This window comes from Muscardinus avellanarius (genome assembly GCF_963383645.1).
Source record: "Muscardinus avellanarius genome assembly, chromosome: 13".
In the NCBI taxonomy this organism is placed as follows: domain Eukaryota; kingdom Metazoa; phylum Chordata; class Mammalia; order Rodentia; family Gliridae; genus Muscardinus; species Muscardinus avellanarius.
Window position 1 is genome coordinate 24,419,247 of NC_137799.1, and position 22,912 is coordinate 24,442,158.

Genomic DNA, 22,912 nt, shown 5'->3' on the forward strand with positions numbered 1-22,912 from the left:
GCAGTGAGTGTGACAACACTGGCAAAAGGCTCTCTACCAGGGACACTCATCACAGACTGTGTTCACAGTTTCTGTTTGGAGCTGGTCATGTTGGCACTTGTTGCCTAAGATGTACCAAATTCCTCCCAGCATAACAGATAATGCTCAGCCTTAAAGCATATAGTTTGTACAAACAGTTTAGACACAGTGGGCCACTTTTATCAGTTCTGAAAATGGTGAGAAGCCTCCCCAAATCACAGTTTCCAATGCCAACCAAGGCCCGCGCTTGGTATTCAGCCTTCCTGTAGGTGGTAGTCTCAAGTCTGCTATGTTAATTTTCTTGTATGTCTTATAATATTTTTTATAATCTTTATGTAAAAGCATTTTAAGTATGACTAGGAACTCAGAAACCTTAAAGGAAAGGGATGATAATACATTTAGCTGTATTTAAAAAGCTTAGATATGGAAAAGAAAGTGTTTTGGAATGTCAGAAGGCAAACTGGAAGAACAGGAGAAAAGGGGGAGATTCACCCCACCTCCGTATAAAAGCTCGTACAACTCAGCCACTAAAGAGCTGTAGCTGTAGCTCAGGCATAGAGTGTTTGAGGCCCTGGAGTCAACCTCTAGCACCACAAAACAAAAACAAGCACAAGATGAATATCTAAAAAGAATAATGAGTAATTTGCTGAAGATGATTTTTCAAATGACTTCTAAAGACTTGAAAAGTTGCTTTACTTCAGTTAAAAAAAAATAGATAAAAAGTGAAAGCTGAGCCGGCTGTGGTGGTACTTGTAATCCTAGTACTCTGGAGGCCGAGAAGGAAGGATCACAGGTTTGTGGCCAGCCTCCGTTGCTTTCTTAATCAGACCTTGTTTAAAAATAAAGAGTAAAAAATAGCTGAGGTTGCAGCTCAGAGGTAGAATGCCTGGGTTCAGTCTTCAGTACTGAAAAAAGAAAAGAAAATGGATCTCTGTCTTATTCAGTAAGATTGATAATTTAGTATGCAGAAACATATAGGGAAATTGGTACTGTGTACTGCTAGGGGTGTAAATTCATATAGCCTTTTTTTCTTTTTTGTGGTACTGGAGATAGAACCCAGGGGCCTTCTACATCTGGGCTACACTTCAACCTATCTCATATATATATATATATATATATATATATATATATATATATATATATATATATATACACACACACACATATATTTTTTTTTTATGGTACTGGGGATGGAACCCTTCTACCTCTAGGCTCTAGGCTACACTTTCAGACCTATTTTTTATATTTTATTTAGAAACAGGGTCTCTTAAGCCAGCAAGGCTGGTTTCAAACCTGTGCAATCCTCCTGTCTCTGCCTCCCAAGCGCAGGGATTACAAGCATGCCTGGCAAACTATTTTATATTTTATTTGGAAACAGGGTCGCACTAAGTTACTGAGAGCCTCACTAAGTAGCTGAGGCTATCTTAGCCTCCCAAGTACTGGGATTACAAGTGTGCGCCACCACACTTGGCTTCACATACACTTTTTGAAGGGCATTTTTCCAAAGCCTGTTAAACTTGGTGACATTTCTACCTTTTGACTCAACAGTTCCATTTCTAGGGTTGTAGCTTATGGAAGTTCGTATAAGCAGAAAGTTATATATGAATAAAGTCGTTCTTTTGGAGTATTGTTTGTAGTACTATAAAATTGGTAAAAACACAAATAGAGGGCTAGTTAAGTAAGTTTTTCTGTTTTCTTAGACTAAAGAGTTATTTGAGCTACACATCACAGTATAATATCTTTCTAAAATCTGAAGTTCTGAGAGCTCTAAGGTCTCAGATAAAGGATTTATGTTACTAAAAAAAAAAAAAAAAAAAAAAAGAGCTGGGCGTGGTGGCCCAAGCACTTGTAATCCCAGTACTTGGGAATGTCAAACCTGAAGATCTCAGTTCATGGACAGCTTCAGCTACTTTAGTGAGGTTCTCTGCAACTTAGTGAGACCCTGTTTCAAAATAAAGAATAAAAAATAGTGCTGGGAGTGTAGCTCAGAGGTTCCATTCCCAGTACTATGCAAAAAAAAAAAAAAAAAAAAAAAAAGAAAGAAAAAGAAAAAGAAAAAATGGGTAGCTGGGTGTGGTGGCACATGTAGTCCTTGGGCGGCTGAGACAGGAGGATCATAGGTTTGGGGCCAGCCTCAGCAACATGCTGAGACCTTCAGCAACTTAGTGAGACCCTGATTTAAAATAAAAAAAAAAAAAAACAGAAAATAGGGCTGGTAGTGTAGTTCACAGGTAGATTGCCCTGAGGTTCAACTCCCATTACAAAAAAAAAGAGGCAAACTCTGAAATAGTATGTGTCATGGTCTACTTTGGTATTATATAAGGCTTGTATATGAATAGGAAAAACAGTGGTTTAGAATATATTTCCCACAATTAACAATCGTTATCCAAGGACACAGTAACATCTCTTATTTTCTCTTAAATGAAATTGATATGAGCTTGACTAGATAAATAATCAAAACCTACGAGGAGAGGATGGCACATTTTTCTTTCTCAGAAGTATTGTTTCTCATATCTCAGATTCCTCTGTAATGACCTAGAGAATATTGTTCCTACAGCTGAATTCTTACAAAAGGAGGATGTGAATTTAGATTTCTTTCATATTTTCAGAATTTTGGTTCCATCCCTTCTTTTTCGTGGTACTGGGGATGGAACCCTAGGGGCATTCTACCTCTGAGCTAGCTACACCCCCAGCCCTATTTTTTATTCTTTATTTTGAAACAGTATCTTACCAAGTTGCGGAGGGCCTCACTGAATAGCTGAGGCTGGTGGGGAACCTGTGATCCTCCTGTCTCAGCCTCCCAGGTACTGGGATTACAAGCGTGCGTTACCACCGGTTCCCTTCTTGTTTCTGAATAGAGGGCTGATTTTGTTGTTTTGATTCTACAACAGAATACCTGAAACTGGGTAATTTATAATGAAAAGGTATTTATTTATTCAGTTATAAAAGCTGGGAAGTCCAAAGTTAAGGGACTGTTGAGGGCCTTAATGCTGTATCATCCCAGGTGGGAGGATGAAAGGTCAAGAACTTGTTAGAAGGAGAGTAAACAGGTTGCCCTCATCACAAGCTAGCTCATTCTTGCAATGACTAAGCCCTTCGCCAGCAGAGCCCTCAGGACTGAGAGCCCCTCTTTAGACCCCACCCCCAATCATTGCACTGTCGACCAAGTTTCCTGTTTGTGAACTGGGGGAAACAGTCAAACATAGCAGAGTCCTAGGTCTAATTTGATTTTTCTCACCCTCATGAGGCTATTTTCAGAGCTGAGTCTAAAGGACAGGGTTCATATTTCTTGTGTGTTTCTAAAAACAGATTTAGGGACCAGACTAGTGCTAAGCCTTTGCCTTTTATTTTGGTAACTTCGACAGGTTGAAAATTTAATAGGTGGGTATATTGAAATTTTTCTTTTTTATCTTTGGACGTCATTGATTATTTCTCTACTTCCTGCTTTTTACTTAAAATTTGTAGTACTGAGAATTGAACCCAGGGCCTTGAGCATGCTAAGCTACATCCCTAGGTCTTTTTTTTTTTTTTTTTTTTTTTTTTTGGTGGTACTGGGGTTCCTGGAAACCCTTCTACCTCCGGGCTACACTCCCAGACCTATTTTATATTTTTATTTGGAAACAGGGTCTCTTAAGCCAGTGAGGCTGGCTTCGAACCTGCGCGATCCTCCTGTCTCTGCCTCCCAAGCGCGGGGATTACAAGCGTGCACCACCACTATGCCCGGTGTCCTAGGTCTTGATTTATCTTTTTTTTTTTTGTACTGGGGGTTGAACCCAGGGACATTCTACCCTTTTCATTTTGGAACAGGGTCTAAGTTGTTAAGGTTCTGGCTAAGTTTTTTAGCTGGTTTTGAACCTGTGATCCTTTTGCTTCATCCTCCCAAGTACTGGGATTACAGTTGTGCACCACCACACCCAAGATGTTCCTTTATTGTAATTAACTTCTCAGAGTAAATTTAAGCCTTTATTGGACTTCACCAGTCTTGCCGTTAATGTCCTCTTTTCGCCATAGAACCTACCCAGGCACCATTTCATTGTCACGTCTCCCAGCCTTCTCTGGCCTAGGACAGTTTCTTAGTCTTTTCTCATTTTTCATGATTTTGAAAGTTTGAGGAATACTGGTCAGGAGGTAGCCTATGGAATGTTTCTCATTTTGCTCATGATTAGATTGGGATTATGGATTTTTAGAACAGATACTTGAGATTAATTGCCTTTTTTGGCACATTATACTAGGTACATATGGTATCCATGTGATATTACTAATGGTATTAAAACCTCTTCACTCAGTTACAATAGTAGTTTTCAGATTTCTTCACTGTAAAGTTAACATTTCCCTTTTCTATTCTTTGGAAGTAGTCATTAAATCTAGTTCACTTGTGTGCATAGGAGGCGGGGAGAGGAGGAGTTAAGCTCCACCTTCTGTAGGGGAAGTATCCACTTGTATTATTTTGAAATCTTGCCTTCCTTTCTCCCTAATGTAGCTAATCATTTGATCTTGTTTACATTAGTGTGGCCCATTGGATGTCTGCACTGGCTTCTCATTGATTTTGTCCTTTCGGTCAGCCCAGATTTGGTCACTAAGGCTCCGCCTGTCAGCTTGGACCCCGTGTCTCTGACATGCTCCCTGTCACTTGTGGCACCACAAGGTGCTGTAGGCTCGTCTTGTTTTTTATCTCATCTAAGTCCTAGAATCGACCATTCTTCCAAGAACTTTGGTTCCTTTTACTTATAGTATTTGAAAACAAGATTGGTGCTGATGCCGGGTTTGCTCGGGTGTCATTGCTTCTTGCCTTTCAGGACTGACCTTCCCTCTCTTCTTTTCTTCCCAGCTCCTCTCTTTGAGAAATTAGAGACAAACACAAAAAGTAATTCCTAGTGTCTGTCATGAAGCTTGAACAGTTATCAGTTAGTGTTCAGTCTTGGTTTTATTTTTAGAACCTTCTCCAACGATCACCTCACCATTATTGAAATAAATCCCACTAGCTAGTTCACTTGTAAATATTTCAGTCTTTATCTAAAAAGTAAGGATTTCTTTAAATTTTTTTTTGTGGTACTGTGCATTGAACCCACCCAGTTTGCCTGGCTGGCTTGTTTTTTTGAGATGGGGTTTGCCTCTTTATGTTGCCCATGTGGTCTTGAATTCCTGGGCTCAAGTGATCCTCCCACCTTAGCTACCAAAGCAGCTGAGACTTCGGGCCTGCACCACTGCACACAGCCAAATATATTCAGTAGAGGTATAGTAAATACAGTACAAAGTGTGAAAATGTAGAATTTGATGCATTTTTATAAATGTAATTGTATGTAACCACCACCCAAATCAAGATACAGAAAATTTCTACCCCCTTAGAAGGCCCTCTAATTACTATTGATAATTTTTGTAAGAACTTTTAAAGCTGGGCTTGGTGGTGCACACTTGTTATCCCAGTATTTGAGAGGCTGAAACAGGAGGATCTCAGGTTTGTGGCCAGCCTCAGCAACTTGTGAGGACCTCTGTAACTTGGTGAGACCCTGTTTCAAAATAAAGAATAAAATAGGGCTGGGATGAAGCCTGAGGTAGACTGCCGCTGGGTTCCATCCCCAGTACCTCACACACACAAAAGGAACCTTTAATAAACAAACATAATTCCTTATTCAGTGCTGGGGCTCGAGTCCAGGGCCTCAAGCATGCTGGGAACAACTAAGTGTCACAGTCACTCCTTACAGTCAAGTCGTGATGTAGTTCTCACCTGTACCTTTCTGCTGCTGCTTCAGTGCGTGCGTCAGAGGAACAGGTTCGCTTGCTCTGTAGTTGATCACACTCCAGGTGTTGCTGAGCACGTCACCACGGTCTTGCCTAACATGTTTCTCACAGTGGCATCTTGAGGGAAACTTCTTTCTGATTCTCTCGTTCTGTAACCCTCACACACAAATGGATAGTGAGTCTGTCTTTGGAGAAACTTCATCAGTAAGATGTGCCACCAAACATTTCTTGTTCTGGCGTCAGATTAAAGTTCCCTTGTCTTCCTTTGCTAGCCAGATGTAGGAAATTCCTTCAAACATCTTGTGTCCTTTGTAGTATCCAAGTCCTTTGAGGAGACAGTAAGTGTGTAGTGTGTGCAGGAGCGAGTGCCGTTGCTCTTGGCTTGGTTTCCCTCCTTCAGAGATGAAGTGGTCAGGACAGTTGCAGGCAGCACAGTCAGTGTACTTTTTTAGTGTTTTGTAGCTGTGCCATTATCATCTGTGTTCAGGGCTAGTTCTCATTAAAGTTCTGACTGAAGGATCTCCAGTACAGAAAAAAAGGATTAAGTTCTGAAAATAGAACTGGTTGTATTTGATTTGCCAAGTTCTCTCTTTTTTTCTTTTTATATTGTAGATCAGCTTGAACGGGTCTTTTTACGACTTGGCCATGCTGAAACAGATGAACAATTACAGAATATTATATCTAAATTCCTTCCTCCTGTTTTGCTCAAACTGTCCAGCACCCAAGAAGGAGTACGGAAAAAGGTAAGCAAATTGGGACAGTTGAGGTAATAAATAGTTAATAAATGGTTATAGATTATGAAATGAGTTTTCCATTCCTATTGTTGAAATCTGGGTTCATTATCCTAATTATGGTGTTAAAAAATGGAAAGTAAGTCTAGAACCAGATTTCATGTCTTAAATGGAGTTTGTGTGCTTAGTGTAGCTTCACTTACCACCAAAAAACACTGTGCCAAACAATTCAATCAAGATAATTATTTTGAGCTGGGTGTAATGGTGCATACTAATAATCCCAGCATTCGGGAGGCGGAGACTGGAGGATGGCCGTTTGTGGCCAGCGCCAGCTACTTAGCGAGGCCCTTCGCAATTCAGTGAGACCCTGTTTCAAAATAAAGAATAAGAAATAGGGCTGGGGGTATAGCTCAGAGGTAGAATACCCCTGTTCCATCCCCAGTACTCCCCCCAAAAAAGATAATTATTTGGGACTGTATAGAGGCCTCATCCAGTATCCATGCCTTTAATGCCAAGATAAAAGTCAGGTGGTACATAGGAAGCAAAAACATTTTTAATCATAGGATTGACATAGGATGACAGAGAAGATAACCTTAACTAAAGGTAAGCAAGTAAATTGTTTTAAAAGCAAAATATTGTTGTGAAGTTTCTGTTTTAAGATATTGCAGAATAATCAGAAAGCCAGATAACTAACATCAATATTTTGTTTTAAAAACGAACTATTCGTGCTGGGCATGGTGGCACATGTGTAATCCCAGTACTTGGAAAACTTGAGATAGGAGGATCCACAGGTTTGCAGCCAGCCTCTGCTACTTAGTGAGGTCCTTCACAATTTAGTGAAACTCTGTTTCCAAATAAAAAATAAAACAGGCCTGGGGATGTAGCTCAGAGGCAGAATACCTCTGGGTTCAATCCCTAGCACCACAAACACACAAATAGACCCCCAAACTAACTGTTTTACATTGAACATTTCCCCTTTGATTTATAAAATAGTTCTTAGTATTCTTTCAGTATATTTATAATAAACCTCTAGTCTTTGAGTTCTACTATCAGGTTTCATCCTTTGGAACACTTTCACTGGAGGCCTGATTTGGGCTCAGTGGGGAAAAGTCTGTGTAAGAATGCCTGTTATGTTTGCAGTAAGGAGTGCGCATTCTTGCTTGAGTATTTGGCATGTTCTGTTCACCTTTTTTTTTTTTTTTGAATTTTCTTTTAAAAATTTTTTTCATATTTTATTTTATTTATAAGTGGGACATATTGAAAATGGTGTACATTTAGATTGTGCTTCGTGCCCTGTCCCCCCCATTTCCCTTCCCCCTTCCAATAAAGAGTATCCAGGTTAACCATGTTATATTTATACTATTACACATATTTGGATGTAGCTCCTGCATTAAACAACCTCAGCTTTCTTCCTCTCCTATGCCTTCGTTCAAGCTTTGCTGAGATTTTCCCTCCATCATCTGGAGTCCCTCTGGTATTACCACTACTCCCTAGCTTGGGCATATTAGAGAAAGCATTGTCCCTTCTCTTTCTGTGCTTGACTAATCTCACTTAACATAATGTTCTCCAGTTCCTTCCATCTTCTTGCAAATGCTATTATTTTATTCTTCTTTATAGCTGAATAGAATTCCATTGTGTGCATTTCCCATAATTTTGCAATCCATTCATTTGTTGATGGAGATCTAGGTTGGTTCCATATTTTGGCTATTATAAACTGTCTGTTCACCCTTCTTTGCTGAAAGGGATGTGTATTTGATCATGCCATTCTCCTAGTTAGAACCTAAAGGCTTTCTTCCCTCAGGATAGCAAGGTCTAAAAAACCTCAGTTGATGTCTTTTAGTTTTATCAGACTCATTACTTACTGAATGTCCTCTGTATGCCAGATCTAAGGAATGTGTTAGTGAATAAAAGAAATGCCTTGTTGAAGAAACCAGTATTAAAAAATTACACTTGTAGACGGGCGTGGTAGTGCACGCTTGTAATCCCAGTACTTGGGAGGCTGAGACAGGAGGATTGTGCAGGTTCGAAGCCAGCCTCAGCTACTTAGTGAAAGGTTCTCAGCAACTTAGTTAGACCCTGTTTCCAAATAAAATAGAAACTAGGTCTGGGAGTGTAGGCTGGAGGTAGAAAGCCTCTGGGTTCCAGCACCACCACCACCACCACCAAAAAAAAAAAAGAAAAAAGAAAAAAAAAATCACACTTGTAATCCCGGTACTTGGGCAGCTGAGGCAGGAGGAGTATAGGTTCGAGGACAGCCTCAGCAAGTAGTGAGACTCTCATCAACCTAGCGAGACCCTGTTTCAAAATAAAAATAAAATAGGGCTGGGGATGTAGCTCAGAGATAGAATGCCCTTGAGTTCAATTTCTACTACCAAAAACCCCAAACCAAACAAACAAAACCAGGCAAAGCTGGGTGTGGTAGCACATGCTTATACTAGTACTTGGGAGGCTCAAACAGTATTTATGGTCAGCTTCAGCACCTTAGGGAGGCTGTCAGCAACTTAATGAGACCATTTCAAAATAAAAAATAAAATAGGAGTGGGGGGTGTAGCTCAGAGGCAGAATGCCCCTGGGTTCAATCCCCAGTTAAAAAAACAGGCATAAGATTACATAGCTATTTGTAATACATGCTAAAATGGAAGAAGAAAAAATTAAATGAAAGAATGTGTTTAGAGACAAGAGTTAGACTGAGTGTGGGCTAGAAGGGAGGTATCTTGGTGTGCAGTAAATCACGAGGCCTAGACGGGAGAGCATTAAAGGCAGAGAGCCCTGAGCAGAGGTTCTGACTGGAGCCAGAATAAGGAACTGAAGAGGCCACAGTGATGGTCTCTGTGGACGAGAGGAAGAGCAGTAGGATGAACAGGGATTCTAGGGGCACCGGTTAGACAGGGCATTGATGCTGGTGAACACTCACCCTGGCTGCTGGAGAAAGACGTGGATGAAGGCAAGGAGTGGAGTCCAGGAGCGTGAGCAGGGGACTTTTGCATTAGACCAGGGTGAGTGGTTTCAGTAGTTTTTCTTAACTCATTTTCTTATTTTAGGATATTTTGTTTCTTGTAATTTTTTTTTTTTGTAGGAAATCATCCATCTTCAATCATCTACTTTAAATTTTAGGTTTTGTATTATTAATTTCTTTTTCATTTTGTAGTACTGGGGATGGAACCTAGGGGCATTCTACCTCTGAGCTACACAGCCCCAGTCCTATTTTTTATTCTTTATCTTGAAACAAGGGCTCACTAAGTTGCAGAGGGCCTCACTAAGTAGTTGAGGCTGCCCATGAACCACTAAGAAGCTGAGGCTGTCCATGAACCTGAGATCTTGTCTCAGCCTCTCAGTGTCACCAGGCCCATCTGATTGTATATCATTAATTTCTGTCATATCATTCTTCTAAATGGTGAAATTCCATTCTTGTTTCCAATTTTTTATTAATATTATCAACGTTTAGTTGATTTGGTAGAGTACACCTGTAATCCCAGTACGTGGGAGACTGAAACAGGAGGATCCCAGTTTCCAGGCTCTCAGCAAATAGACTCAGAGATAGACTGCCCCTGTGTTCAATCCTCAATATCCCACCCCCAAAATACTATCAAGGTTTAATTTTTATGGGCCTTATTAAAAAGAAAATCAGCTTTTAGGTTAATTTTTTCTTTTTCTTTTTGTGGTACTGGAGATGGAACCCAGGGGAATTCTACCTCTGAGCTACACCCTCAGCCCTGTTTTTTATTCTTTATTTGGAAACAGGGTCTCACTGAGTTGCAAAGGGCCTCACTAAGTAGCTGAGGGTGGCCAAGAACTGCAATCCTCCTGTCTCAGCCTCCCAGATGCTGGGACTAGAAGTGTGTACCACCACACCATCTCAATTTTTCCTTTTTAAAGTGTGTTTTTTTGTTTTTATTCAAATTAATATGTTAACTAACTTATATAATTAATATACTAATGGAAATGTGTCAAGAAAAATAGTAATAAGGATTTACATATTTACCAGATTATGTGAGGTAGGCATTTTCTACATTTTACAATGAAGTTGAGGTTTGCAATGATTAATAAACTTGCTTAAGGTTAGATAATGAGAGTTTGAGCCATGATTTATACACATGGCTGAAACCTCAAAATGAAGGTTGGCCACAGTTAAATATTTGTTTTTTTCAATTATAGTGTATTTAAAAAAAAACTCAGAATCAACAACTGCCTCAGTTTATGAATTTTTTTGATTGCTATTTTGGTTATACCCTAATATGTTGATGTGGTGTGTGTGTGTGTGTGTGTGTGTGTGTGTGTGTGTGTGTGTGTGTGTGTGTGTAGCTGGGAATTGAACCTAGAGTATTCTGCCTCTGAGCTATTTCCAGCTCTGCTTTGTTTTTTATTTGGTAACAGGGTTTTTCTAAATGGCTGAGGGCCTTGCTAAGTTACGGAAGCTGTCCGAAAACCTGCAATCCTCCTGTCTCACCTAAGAATTGGGATTACAGGCGTGAGTGACTGTGCCTGGCTCCAACATGCAATATTTGTTTATTTTTACCCTAGTTGTTAATTTTTAAGATAATTGCTTTTAGTTTTAAAACATTTGATGTGAAATTTGCCTGATTTAACAATAATCTGTTCTGGAGCCTACTTGTGAAAGTTGAGACCTTATAAAAATGTTTTTGTTTTTTTTCTTAGTGCTGAGGATCAAACTCCAGGGCCTTGTGCATGCCAAGCATGAGCTCTGACCCAGAGATATACCCTGAGCCCTGAAGTATATTCTAATATTCATAAGAAAATCCCTTCCTAAGAGAAACAGAGTATGAGATAACTCCAAAATTAAACTGGTTTTTTGCCAGACACTGCTCCATGTAATTGCTAAACCCTTCATTCCTTAGCTTATGTGTGAGAGTAAATTCAGTTCAATAAGATGGCTAGGGAATGAAAGTGGAGGATCAAAAAGGCGCCCTGGCTCTTGCTTCCTCTCCGTGATGTAAGGGAGCCTGCACCCTCCCTCTCTGCTTCCCACTGCCCTGCCCTGATGCTGTCCCCTGGCCGCGCCAGGGAAGCCAGCAAACGGAAAATCAACCTTTACACTTATGGAGATGACTTAAGAGAAGGAAATTCCTTATAGGCCTCTGAAGAGATTTTCAGAATTCTCCTTTCTCTTTCTCATTTTCCAGAGTTTTGGGGACACTAGTTTTGCAACATATGCTATGTCTTGGTAAAATGAATAGTTTTAAGCCAGGCATGGCGGCTGCAGGTTTGTAGTCCCAGTATTTGGGAGGCTGAGACAGGAGGGTCGCAGGTTTGTGGCTAGATTTAGCCATTTAGTGAGGTCTTGTTTCAAAAAAAAAAAAAAAAAATAGGACTGGAGGTTAGCTCGGAGGTAGAATGCCAATTTTATAATACATATTAGACTTAACAGAGTATTATATAAAATAGCAGAAAGTTTTGAACTCTGGTGACATATTATTTAGTGTACATTTCCTATTTTAAGGAAAACGAGGTTTGTCATGTAGAATTCTACTAAGTTTACCTTATCGGAATAGCTAAAAATCAAGGCCTGATCATACGATGTTGGATTAGCATACTTTGGAAAACTTTGGGAATGTCTACTACTGAAGCTGAGCATATGCTCACGATCACACATTTCTAGTCCTGGGTTTGTGTATAACAGAAATATGTACAAATATGCACCAATGTATGTGTCTGAGAATGTTCCTATCAGCATTATCCATAATAGCCCTAAACTATTAGAAGCAATCTAATGCTTATTACTAGGAGAAAGTATAAGTAGTAATATTTTCATATTAAGGCACTAAAAGTGAACTACTATGAACATCAACATGGATGACTCTTAAATATAACGTAGAATGATAAAAATCGAGACAGGAGTTCATCCTGTAGGATTAAAATTTTTTTTAATTGGTATATTGTAGTCATACATCTTAATGGAGTACAAGATGGTAGAGGCATACATGCATACCCTTTAGCCCTTCCCCCAATTCCCACCCTGTTCCCTCTCCCTCCCTCCCCTCATGTTTGGCTTAGTGGTTGACTTTGATATATTTGTGAATGTACATCATGTACATTAGGGAATCTCTCTCCTCCCCCCTCCCATCACCCCCAGTTAGGCTTTATTTGCTCATCTCTGGTTTTTAATCCTCTGTCTAGAGTTCCTCCTATAACCCTTTTTCTTCCTAGCTTCCAAATATTAGGGAGAACATCTGATTTCTTACTTTTTGTGACTGACTAATTTCACTTGGCATATATTCTCCAGTTTGGATGCTATTGATACCATTTCAAACTGGTGTTAGAATTCCAGACAGTGATTACCTTTAAGGAGGAAGGAGGGGTTAGTGACTTGAAAGGGACATGGGGTGTAGGGCCTTTGGGATTCTGGTGTATGGAAGTATGCTCATTTTGTAAAGGTTTATTGTATATAGTTTTGTATTTTAGGTATATATTATAATTTCAATTAAGTTTATATTAATAACAAATTAACTCTAAGTAATAAGGAAAAATAGCTTCAGCCTCCCGAATGCTGAGTTTACAAGCGATTAGAAGCGTGCCTGCGCCACTAAGCGTGGTTTTTATTTTTATTTTGAAACAGTGTCTCACTAGGTTAATGAGAGTCTCACTACTTGCTGAGACTGCACTCGAATTTATAATCCTTCTATCTCAGCCTCCCAAGTTCTGGGATTACAGGTGTGTGCACTACCATGACTGGATAGTTAATCTATTTAAACTCAAAGTAAATTTATTATAGAAAGATAACGCATGTAATTAAAGCATGATTGTCACCATAAACAGTATTTTTCCAGAGTCCTTCTAGGAATCAGCTGGGATTACAGTATCAAAGAGGGAGCTTCTTTTAGCCTGATTCCTCCAGATTTCTCCTGTATCTAGCTGTATCACAGATCTGGAGCAGGCAGGAAGTTTAGGTGAAGTGTGAGTGATACTGCAAGTTTTAAGTTATCATGTCTTAGGTTGCAGCTGATCTGTCCTCAGGTATCAGTACAAAAGGTTAAGAAAATAGGCTCTGGAGTCATATATTGGTTTTGCCACTCCCTGGCTCAGTATCCTTGGACAAGTCAGTTTGCTTCCCTCAAGCCTATTTCCTCATTTGTAAAATGGGAATGATAACCCCACCATATTGGTTGTTGTGAGAATCATATTAGATAAAACATGCACTGCTGTGCACAGTGCAGAATGTGTAGGAAAACGACTTAATAAATGTTAGCTATTTTATTATTTTTATTCATTTAACAAACATTGGTTATAGATTAGTTTTTAATCAGAAATATAATTTACCTTTTTTTGGTCATTTTAGATTTCTTTGACCATTTGTTGTTTCTTGCAAACATCCTTATAGCTTTCATTAATGCCTGTTCTGAGACTAAAACATAAATTTCAGAAATAAAACAGGCTGGGTGTGGTGGCGCATACTTGTAATCCCAGCATTTGGGAGGCGGAGACTGGAGGATCGCGGTTCGCGACAGCTTCAGCTACTTGGCGAGTCCCTTTGCAACACAGTGAGACCCTATTTCAAAAAATAAAAAGACTAAATTAGCCGGGTGTGGTGGCACACACTTGTAATCTCAGTGCTTGGGAGGTTGAGACAGGAGGATCGCACATGTTTGAAGCCAGCCTTAGCTACTTAGTGAGGCTCTCAGCAACTTAGTGAGGTTCTCAGCAACTAGTGAGACTCTGTTTCCAAATAAATTATGAAATAGGTCTAGGAGTATAGCCCGGAGGTAGAAAAACCCCAAGGTTCCACCCCATTACTACAAAAAAAAAAAAAAAAGGCTGAAAAATAGGATTGGGGATGTAGCTCAGAGATAGAATGCCCCTGGGTTCCATCCCCAGTACTGCCCCCCCCAAAAAAAAAAAGAAATAACACAGAATAGTAGTGTAGACATGGCCTTCCAGAATAGTTATTTTGTGTGTGTGTGTGTGTGTGTGGTAATGGGAATGGAACCCAGGGCCATTCTACCTTCAAGCTATACCCCCAGCCCTATTTTTTATTCTTTATTTTGAAACTGGGTCTCACTGACTTGCAAAGGGCCTCACTAAGTAGCTGAGGCTGTCTGGGAACCACAATCCTCCAGTCTCAGCCTCTCAAATGCTGGGATTACAAGCGTGCACCACCATGCCCGGCCAGAATAGTTATTTTAAATTCTTGAATCTTTCTTACATGAGGCTTTAAAAAAATCTTATTTCCAATATGCAGTGTCTTTTCCTCTCTTGCATATAATCCCTTAATTGGAGTAAGGTCAAGGCCATTTTATACCTCCCTTTCCATTCACAGGAACTCTTGATGTATTAATTCCTATTTCTGGTCTCTTTTTCTACTCAACAGAGAGGAAACATGTTATTTCTAACTTTTAAGTTTTAGTAGTATCAGATGGACTTCAGCGTTTTGCCAGACATCTATAGTCTCGATCTTCCTCCTAAGAAGTCTTACCTCTCTGGGCTTCAGTGGACTGATGTGGTGTGCCATGTTCTTTTCAACTCCGTACCTTCTTAGAGCTGAGTTTCTGCTTAGAATTCTTGTGATGTTAAGAACTCAGTGTTCATGTTCCTTCCTCCCTGAAGTGTTCCTTGATCTGACAGATTAGTAGAATCTGGAAACCAGTAGGATTCTACATTTATCTCTCTGTGTGGCAAGATATGATATTGTGTTTTTCCTTGCTGGAATGTCAAGTTGGCATCTTTTAGAAGAAAAAAATAGCTATTAATCACTGAAATAGTTAATATCTGAGGAATGAATTGTTTTTTCTTTTTAAAGATGTGATCAATTACTTTACTTCCTATTTCTATTTTAGGTAATGGAACTGCTGGTCCATCTGAATAAGCGTATAAAAAGCCGCCCCAAAATACAACTCCCAGTAGAGACACTGTTGGTTCAGTACCAGGACCCTGCTGCAGTTTCCTTTGTCACCGTGAGTGTTGTTTTGGAATATTTTCTATCATAACATTCAACAGATACAATGGATGTATTGGCAAACTTAGAATTTACCTTAGATAAGTGCAACATGAGATGTTTTTCTTTAAGTGACAAGCTGTTTTCCCACTGAGTACTGATCCAGAGGAAACACTGCTTTAAAGGAAATGGTAGGAACAGGGTGATGAAGGGCTATTTGCATTGGGCAAAGAAAAGTTGGTGAAATGACTTGTCAGGTATGCTGAGTTAAAAAGAATGATCTCACTTATATAGAATCTAAAAAAGTTCATCTAATAGAGTTCAGAGTAGAATAGTGGTTGCTAGAGGTTAGGAGAGTATTGGAGAGAGAGGATTGGGACAAGGTTAATCAGTGAGTGCTAAGTTATAGTAAGAGAGGAGGAAGAAGCCCTGATGTGCTTACTGTACAGTAGGGTGCCTATGATAGCAGTCAGGTACTATACATTTCAGAGGACCAGAATAGAGGATTTTGAAGGTTTTATATAAACAAATGAAACTTCTTCATAAATGTTAGCTATTTAAATTTTATATGAGATATATTTAAACTAATGTAAATATTGTATAACTAATACATGTATTGAAATATCACATGGTGCCGCTTTTATAGTTAATGATTTTTATGTTTTATGTATCAGTTAAAATAAAGTTGAATTAAACAATGAATGATTTGATTCTTAGAGGTTATGAGACAAGTCTGAATAGAGAGAAATAAAGGGTTATGTATGTAGGATGTAGGCTTGCAAAAGGATAAGAGGAGAAGAAGAAAGGACAAAAATACAGATCTATAAAAGTTTGAATAAAAAAATCTGTTTCTAATGTAGTATTCCGAAGGTATTCTTTTCAAAATTAGAGTATATCTAAGTTTGGAAAGAAGTATTTCTATTGTCTTCATGAGAATGAAATGTCAAAAAGATGTTGGCATAATGTGAAGAGAGGTTTTTTTTTTTTTTTTTTGTAATGATTGAACTCGGGTATTTGACCCTTGAGTTATACCCCTGGCCCTGTTTTTTTTTTTTCTTCTTTTTTTTTTTTCAAAATTATTTTGAAACAGGGTCTCAATAAGTTGCTTAGGGTGGCCTCAAACCTGCACTCATCCTCTCTCAGTCTCCCAAGTACTTGGATTACAGGTGTGCACTACCACACCCAACACATGTAGTTCCTAGTATTGAGAAGGAGTCTATTGAATCTTAATGTAACATCAGGAGTCACAAGTCTTTTGAAGCCACTTAGCTAGGCATCTTGTCTGTGCCTTTTCTGGATACAGAGCTCTATTATTGATGTCCCTTTCTACAAGCAAACAGAAACACTGTACCATTAAACATGTCAGATTAGAAGATATTTAAAGTAGCAATCTGTGAGCTTGTTCATTTTAGTGAAAAAGCCTTCAGCAAAGCAAATCCTTATCTTATGTATAAATCTAGATATGCATTTATGGATTTGCTTCAGATTCGGCTTTTGAATAAATTCTGGAGACAGAGCATGCCCAGGGCACTCAGCTTTCCCTGGCTGTCATTCATTGCTGAGAGAGTGGAGTGAAGAGCCACAGTGTTGCACTGTCCTAAGGCTATTGTGGAAATTGACCAGTTGGAAAATGGCAGTCGGGGATTTGTTATCACACAGTCTCCTCCTAATTTGTAAGGATTAATGCAAGTGACTGGGAGATCTGATGCTAATGTGTGGCGTGTAGTTAGGTTAAATGATTGTTTTTTCTTCCTGGTGGCAAGTCATTGCGTATATGTGTGCATTAGGTTAGGCTGTCTTCCTCACATGAAGCCCACCTTAAAAGTGAGCAGTTTGAATAAACTGGACTATAATTCTTACTTTGCGATGTCGGGGTTGATCACGTTGTAGTAAGCATGTGGCGAGAAGATGGTTCATGTTTGTGTTTCTGTTATTACTGTCTTGCAGTCATAGGATATTTCCTTCACACTTACTTGCCTTTTCTCTTATTGCATTAGAATTTTACTATAATTTATGTTAAGATGGGCTATCCTCGCCTACCAGTGGAAAAACAGTGTGAACTGGCCCCAACGCTGCTTACTGCCATGGAAGGGAAGCCTCAGCCACAGCAGGATAGGTACGACCCCGTCGCCTTACTTTCTACTCGCAGGACTCAGCCTGTGCCTGTGAGCCACAGGTTCTTGGCTTCACTTGGCAAACGAAAGATGAGCTCTTTCAGCTAATGAAGAGTTGAATTTTCTGTGTTACCCCAGTTACTGTTTTATTAACACTGAATTTTTTAATTTCTTTTTGTGGTAATAGAGATTGAACCCAGGAGCATTCTAACTCTGAACTACACTCCCTGCCCTATTTTTATTCTTTATTTTGAAACAGGGTCTCACTAAGCTGCAGGGTCTAAGTTGTTAAGTAGTTGAGGCTGGCCGCAAACTTGTGATCTTCCTGTCTCAGTCTCCCAAGTACTGAGATTACAAGCGTGTGCCACCACACCTGGCTGTTAACAGAATTTTTTGATGTGAACACTGAAAAATGTCCAGAACAAATGGTATTTTCTATGTTTAAGTGCATTATATTTTTGTCAATTATTTTTAGGCAGTTAATTTTATGTGATGGTAAAAATTAACTTTAGAAGTCATTTACACCAAAACATTTCTGTTTTGAAGAATAAAAAATTCCCTAGCCTTTTTTGTAAGAAACAGAATACTTGTTTGTATTAGTAGGGGCACCCGAGAGTTAGAAACGTTTAGATAATGTTATTTGTTCTAGGCTTAGACAAAAGACCTGTTTTAGGTCTGTTGTAGTAAGAATCATTACAAGGAGTGCAGATGTTGTAGAGAGATGGAGTTAAACAGTGATTTCAGTTTATACACACACTTTTTTATTTATTTATTTTTTTGTGTACTGAGTTGGAACCCAGGGGTATTCTACCTCCAAGCTACACCCCCAGCCCTATTTATTTATTTATTTATTTATTTATTTATTTATTTATTTTTTGTGGTACTGAGGATGGAACCCAGGGGCATTATACCTCTGAGCGACACCCTCAGCCCTATTTTTTATTCTTTATTTTGAAACAGGGTCTCACTGAGTAGCAAAGGGCCTTGCTAAGTAGCTGAGGCTGGCTTCGAACCTGCGCAATCCTCCTGTCTCACCCTCCCAAATGTCCAGCCCTATATATTTTTTTTAATCTTTATTTTGAAACAGGGTTTCACTGAGTTGCAAAGGGTCTCACTAAGTAACTGAGGTTGGCCATGAACTGCGATCCTCCTGTCTCAGCCTCCCAAATGCTGGGATTATAAGTGTGCACCACCATGCCCAGCTTATTTTTATAGTTTGATGTTGGGGATCCATCTCAGGGCATCTTGAGCATACTTTTTTATTTTTATTTTTGGTAGTGAAGACTGAACACAGAGACATTCAACCTTCAAGCTACAGCCCCAGCTTGACTTTATATCATATTTGGAAAAAGGGTCTCGTTAGATTGTTGAGAGTCTTGGTAAGTTGCTGAAGCTGGCTTTGAACCTCTCTCAGCCTGCCAGGTATTGGGGTTACAAGCATGCACCATCATGCCTGGCTGAGCATATTCTTTTTTTTTTTTTTTTTTTTTTTTTTTTTTGGTGGTACTGGGGTTCCTGGAAACTCTTCTACCTCCGGGCTACATTCCCAGACCTATTTTTTATATTTTTATTTGGAAACAGGGTATCTTAAGCCAGCGCGGCTGGCTTCAAACCTGCGTGATCCTCCTGTCTCCACCTCCCAAGCGTGGGGATTACAAGCATGTGCCTGCGCCACCACGCCTGTGACGTAGCCAGGTGAGATGTCACCCATTTGTAATCCCAGTCCTTGGGAGGCTGAGACAGGAGGATCGCAGGTTCGCGGCCAGCCTCTGCAACTTAGTGAGACCCTGCTTCAAAATAAAGAATAAAAAATAGGGTTGGGGATTTAGCTCAGAGGTAGAATGCTTCTGGGTTCTATCCCCAGTACTGCTGGGGGAAAAAAAAATGATGCAGATTTTTATACATAGTTAATAAATATCACAAGCACTGTTTAAGATTATCAAAGTATTTTGAAAAAGGAATTGATAAATCTGTTACTTAAAGTCATACAGTGAAAATCTTAATATTGATATGATTTTAAAATTGTATTTGGAATAGCTTCATTTTAATTAATTGTGGGAAAGAAAAGTTTTTTTTTTGTGAGAGCGTGTTATAAGTTAAGCTTTACCTAGGATTTAATATACAATCTCTTCTGATAATTTTGAATATTAGCTTATTTAATTATGCACATTTTCAGATGCTTTTAGTGATAAGCTGGACTGACTTGATGCCAATTATCACTTAATATACTGAGCTTTCAATAAAAAAGAAACCAAGGCCAGTCCCTAGATTAGTACTTTGTACATCAGTGGTGTTGAAGGTGGATGCTCTTGCTACAACTGCTAGTTTCTGTTATGTAAGTTTTGGTTTTATTGTTATTTTTCATGTTTAAAAACATTATTTTTAAATAGTTGCAATAAATATAATTGTTTTTTCAGCTTAATGCATCTTTTAATACCAACCCTTTTTCACATGAAATACCCTGTTGAATCATCAAAATCAGCTTCTCCGTTTAATCTTGCTGAGAAACCAAAGACTGTGCAGCTGCTTTTGGACTTCATGCTAGATGTCCTTCTGATGCCTTATGGGTGAGTTAAGAAATAAAACCCAAACCAAGCAGCCTTGTTCTTGATTGCATTTACTGTGTGGAAATTGAGTACTGTATTACTACTACTACTACTACTACTACTACTACTACTACTACTACTTTGCAGTACTGGGGATGGAATGGAATCCAGGGCTATTCTACCTCTGAGCTACACCCCCAGCCCTATTTTTTATTCTTTATTTTGAAACCGGGTCTCACTGAGTTGCAAGGGCCTCACTAAGTAGCTGAGGCTGGCTGCAAACCGTGATCCTCCTGTCTCAGCTTTCCAAATGCTGGGATTACAAGTGTGCACCACCATACTCAGATTATTATTTTTGTGGTCCTGGGGATTGAACCCAGGGACATTCTACCTCTGAGCTACACCCCCACCCTGATTTTTTATTTTTTATTTTGAAACAGGGTCTCATTAAGTTGCTGAGGCTGGCCATGAACATGCTATCCTCTTGTCTCAGCCTTCCAAGTACTGAGATTACAAGCATATCTCACCATGCCCGGCTTTAAGTGTTGTATTAAATGCTTGTGTTCTCACTTGTAAATGGGTGCATCTCAGATTTTTTGTTTGTTTTCTCAACATCCTCTCACGTCAGGGTCCACTACTTAGTGGCCTTTTAGATGCTGAGTTGCTGTTGTGATTTCAAATTCATTCAGTCCACGCTGAAATCAGTCTTTCCCCATAAAATACCTTTACTTTTCAAATTGCTGTCAATGCTATGATTCTCCTGGCAGTCTTCTCCTGACTGTCTTGGTGTACACTTTGTGTACATTTGTGCATAGAACTTCTCCAGCTTTTCTCTATTATTTGTCCTACCTCCTGGATGTACTGGAGCCATTACCACTGCCTTTATTTAGTCTTGGCCCTTTTCAGCTCTTGTTACAATTGCTTTCTTATCACCTACTCTTCAAAACTTTCTATATTGTCGTAGAGTAGATTTGAATCAGGTCATAAAGTCCTTGGGTTCTTCTTTTTCAGTCATTGTATAACATGTACACATCCCACCCTAGAATGCAGTTCTCTGTGTTCAGAATACTTCCCCATCAACCAGGTGTGGTGGTGCATGATTGTAATCCCAGTACTTAGGAGGCTGAACCGGAAGATCACAGCTCCGGGGACAGCCACAGCAATTATTTCGACTCTGATCAAGTCGGCAGGACCCTTTTTAGGTCAGTCAGAGGTAGAAGGCCCCTGGGTTCAATCCCCATTAAAACATGCACGCAGGCACACACACACGCAAGTGCACTTAGAATACTTCCCCATCAACAGGAAGGAAAGTATTGGAAAAAGAAAACAACAACAAAGCCCCTTTGAAAGCATCCCAGATTGGCCTGGATGTCAATTCTGTGTGTGTTACACATATTTCTTGTCCTGTGCAGATAGAAAAGCACTATTTCCTGTGTCCTCATAACAGTAAACTACCTCCCTGTATGATTGCTTTGTATATTTTTGCATTGCTGGTATTTCCTTCTCTCTTAAATGATGATGAGCTCCTCACAGTCGAGATGTGTTGTATCTGGCGTTTGAACCTGCTCTAGTGTCCAAGCTTTGATTTGCTGCCAGGGATGGCTTTCTAAGGTGCTTCTCACCATTCTCGTCCCTGCTCACGGGAGTGTGCGCTCAGCGGCTCTGCTGTGGGCCTGCACATCCTCTTCCCCAGGACAGGCAGGCCCAGGTTGTCTGATCAGTCTCCTTTTCAGTTTGCTCTTCTTCTGTTTCCCTACCTAGGCACTTTGTTTTCTGGGTCTTTAAACACTCCATGTTTATTCCCTCGACCTCTGCCCGATCATTTTTTATTTCTCTGTGATTTCTCTGAGTCTGTGATGATGTGGCGAGTGCTGTCCCGTGTCATATTGATAGTGTCTAGACTTGCTCTAGGTGGTATAGACTCACGCTAGGCTTCTTTTTCTCTGGCTTGTGCTTAGGATGATGCCATACACAGTGTAGGATGTTCAGGATGTACTGACTGATCTACTTAATGACACCATTCTTCTATAATTGAGAAATAAATGAAAGTCTCCTTTTATATTTGTAAAATAGACAGCCAGAATTGACAGGTGGTGATAGCTTTGGTAAATAAACCTTGAAATCCAAATTGAACTTAGGAAATTAATATACTCAAGCTAATATATTCCTCACATTTTTCTTACCAATGAGAACTCCCCTTTATTTATATAAAAATATTAGTAATTTCTTAAGATTTTTTAAAAAGATGGATGAATTTAGGAATTGAATGAATATGGCATATAAATAATGTGAAGTAATTTACTTTGCTATCAGGTTCCAAGTATTTATTTAAACTTTATTCTAATGTTTATCAGTATAGAATTTTCAAGTTGAAGGGATCTGAATTAATATTTATATAAAAAATTTAAATTTGCACACAAGGAATATTAGTTTAATTTGGTCAAAAGGAATTTATTAGAGAACTTATTTCTGCTCTATATGAGCTAAAAGTGTAGTAGGATGATAAATTAGTAACAAGGAGGCACAGAAGCTTGGAACATTTAATGGGAAAAACTAATTCTTAACTTTTATGGTTTCAGGCTCCTTTTGCTTTCTTTCACTTTTGGGGTATTAGGTGCTTGTGTGATAGGTGTCTTGGAGGTTTTAGAGGGTTTTCTAATGGGATATAAAGTGTTAAGGGAGGATTGGAAATAAATTACAACTTAGCAAAAATGAGGAATGTCTTTAAAAACACTCTTGCTTTTGATATAGAATAATAATAATGATCTCTCTACTACCCTGCCCCCTGCCATTCAACAAACCTATCTGTATGTTTGTCAACTACAACGTCAGAATGCAGTAAGTCATAATGACTTAGAATAATTTGTAGATTGAGAG

The 22,912-nt window shown here is 39.2% G+C and overlaps 1 protein-coding gene across 1 annotated transcript in view; it reads left to right on the forward strand.

The window, feature by feature from the left end:
- The window catches only part of ECPAS (Ecm29 proteasome adaptor and scaffold), a gene marked incomplete at both ends in the record, with an annotated part of 115,627 nt that overhangs the window by 22,139 nt on the left and 70,576 nt on the right, over positions 1-22,912 (forward strand). Inside the window, 4 exons of the mRNA XM_080709071.1 lie at positions 6,370-6,500; positions 15,278-15,394; positions 17,373-17,491; positions 19,907-20,056. Of these exons, the coding sequence (XP_080565197.1) occupies positions 6,370-6,500; positions 15,278-15,394; positions 17,373-17,491; positions 19,907-20,056 (517 nt within the window). The remainder of the gene's footprint in view (positions 1-6,369; positions 6,501-15,277; positions 15,395-17,372; positions 17,492-19,906; positions 20,057-22,912) is intronic.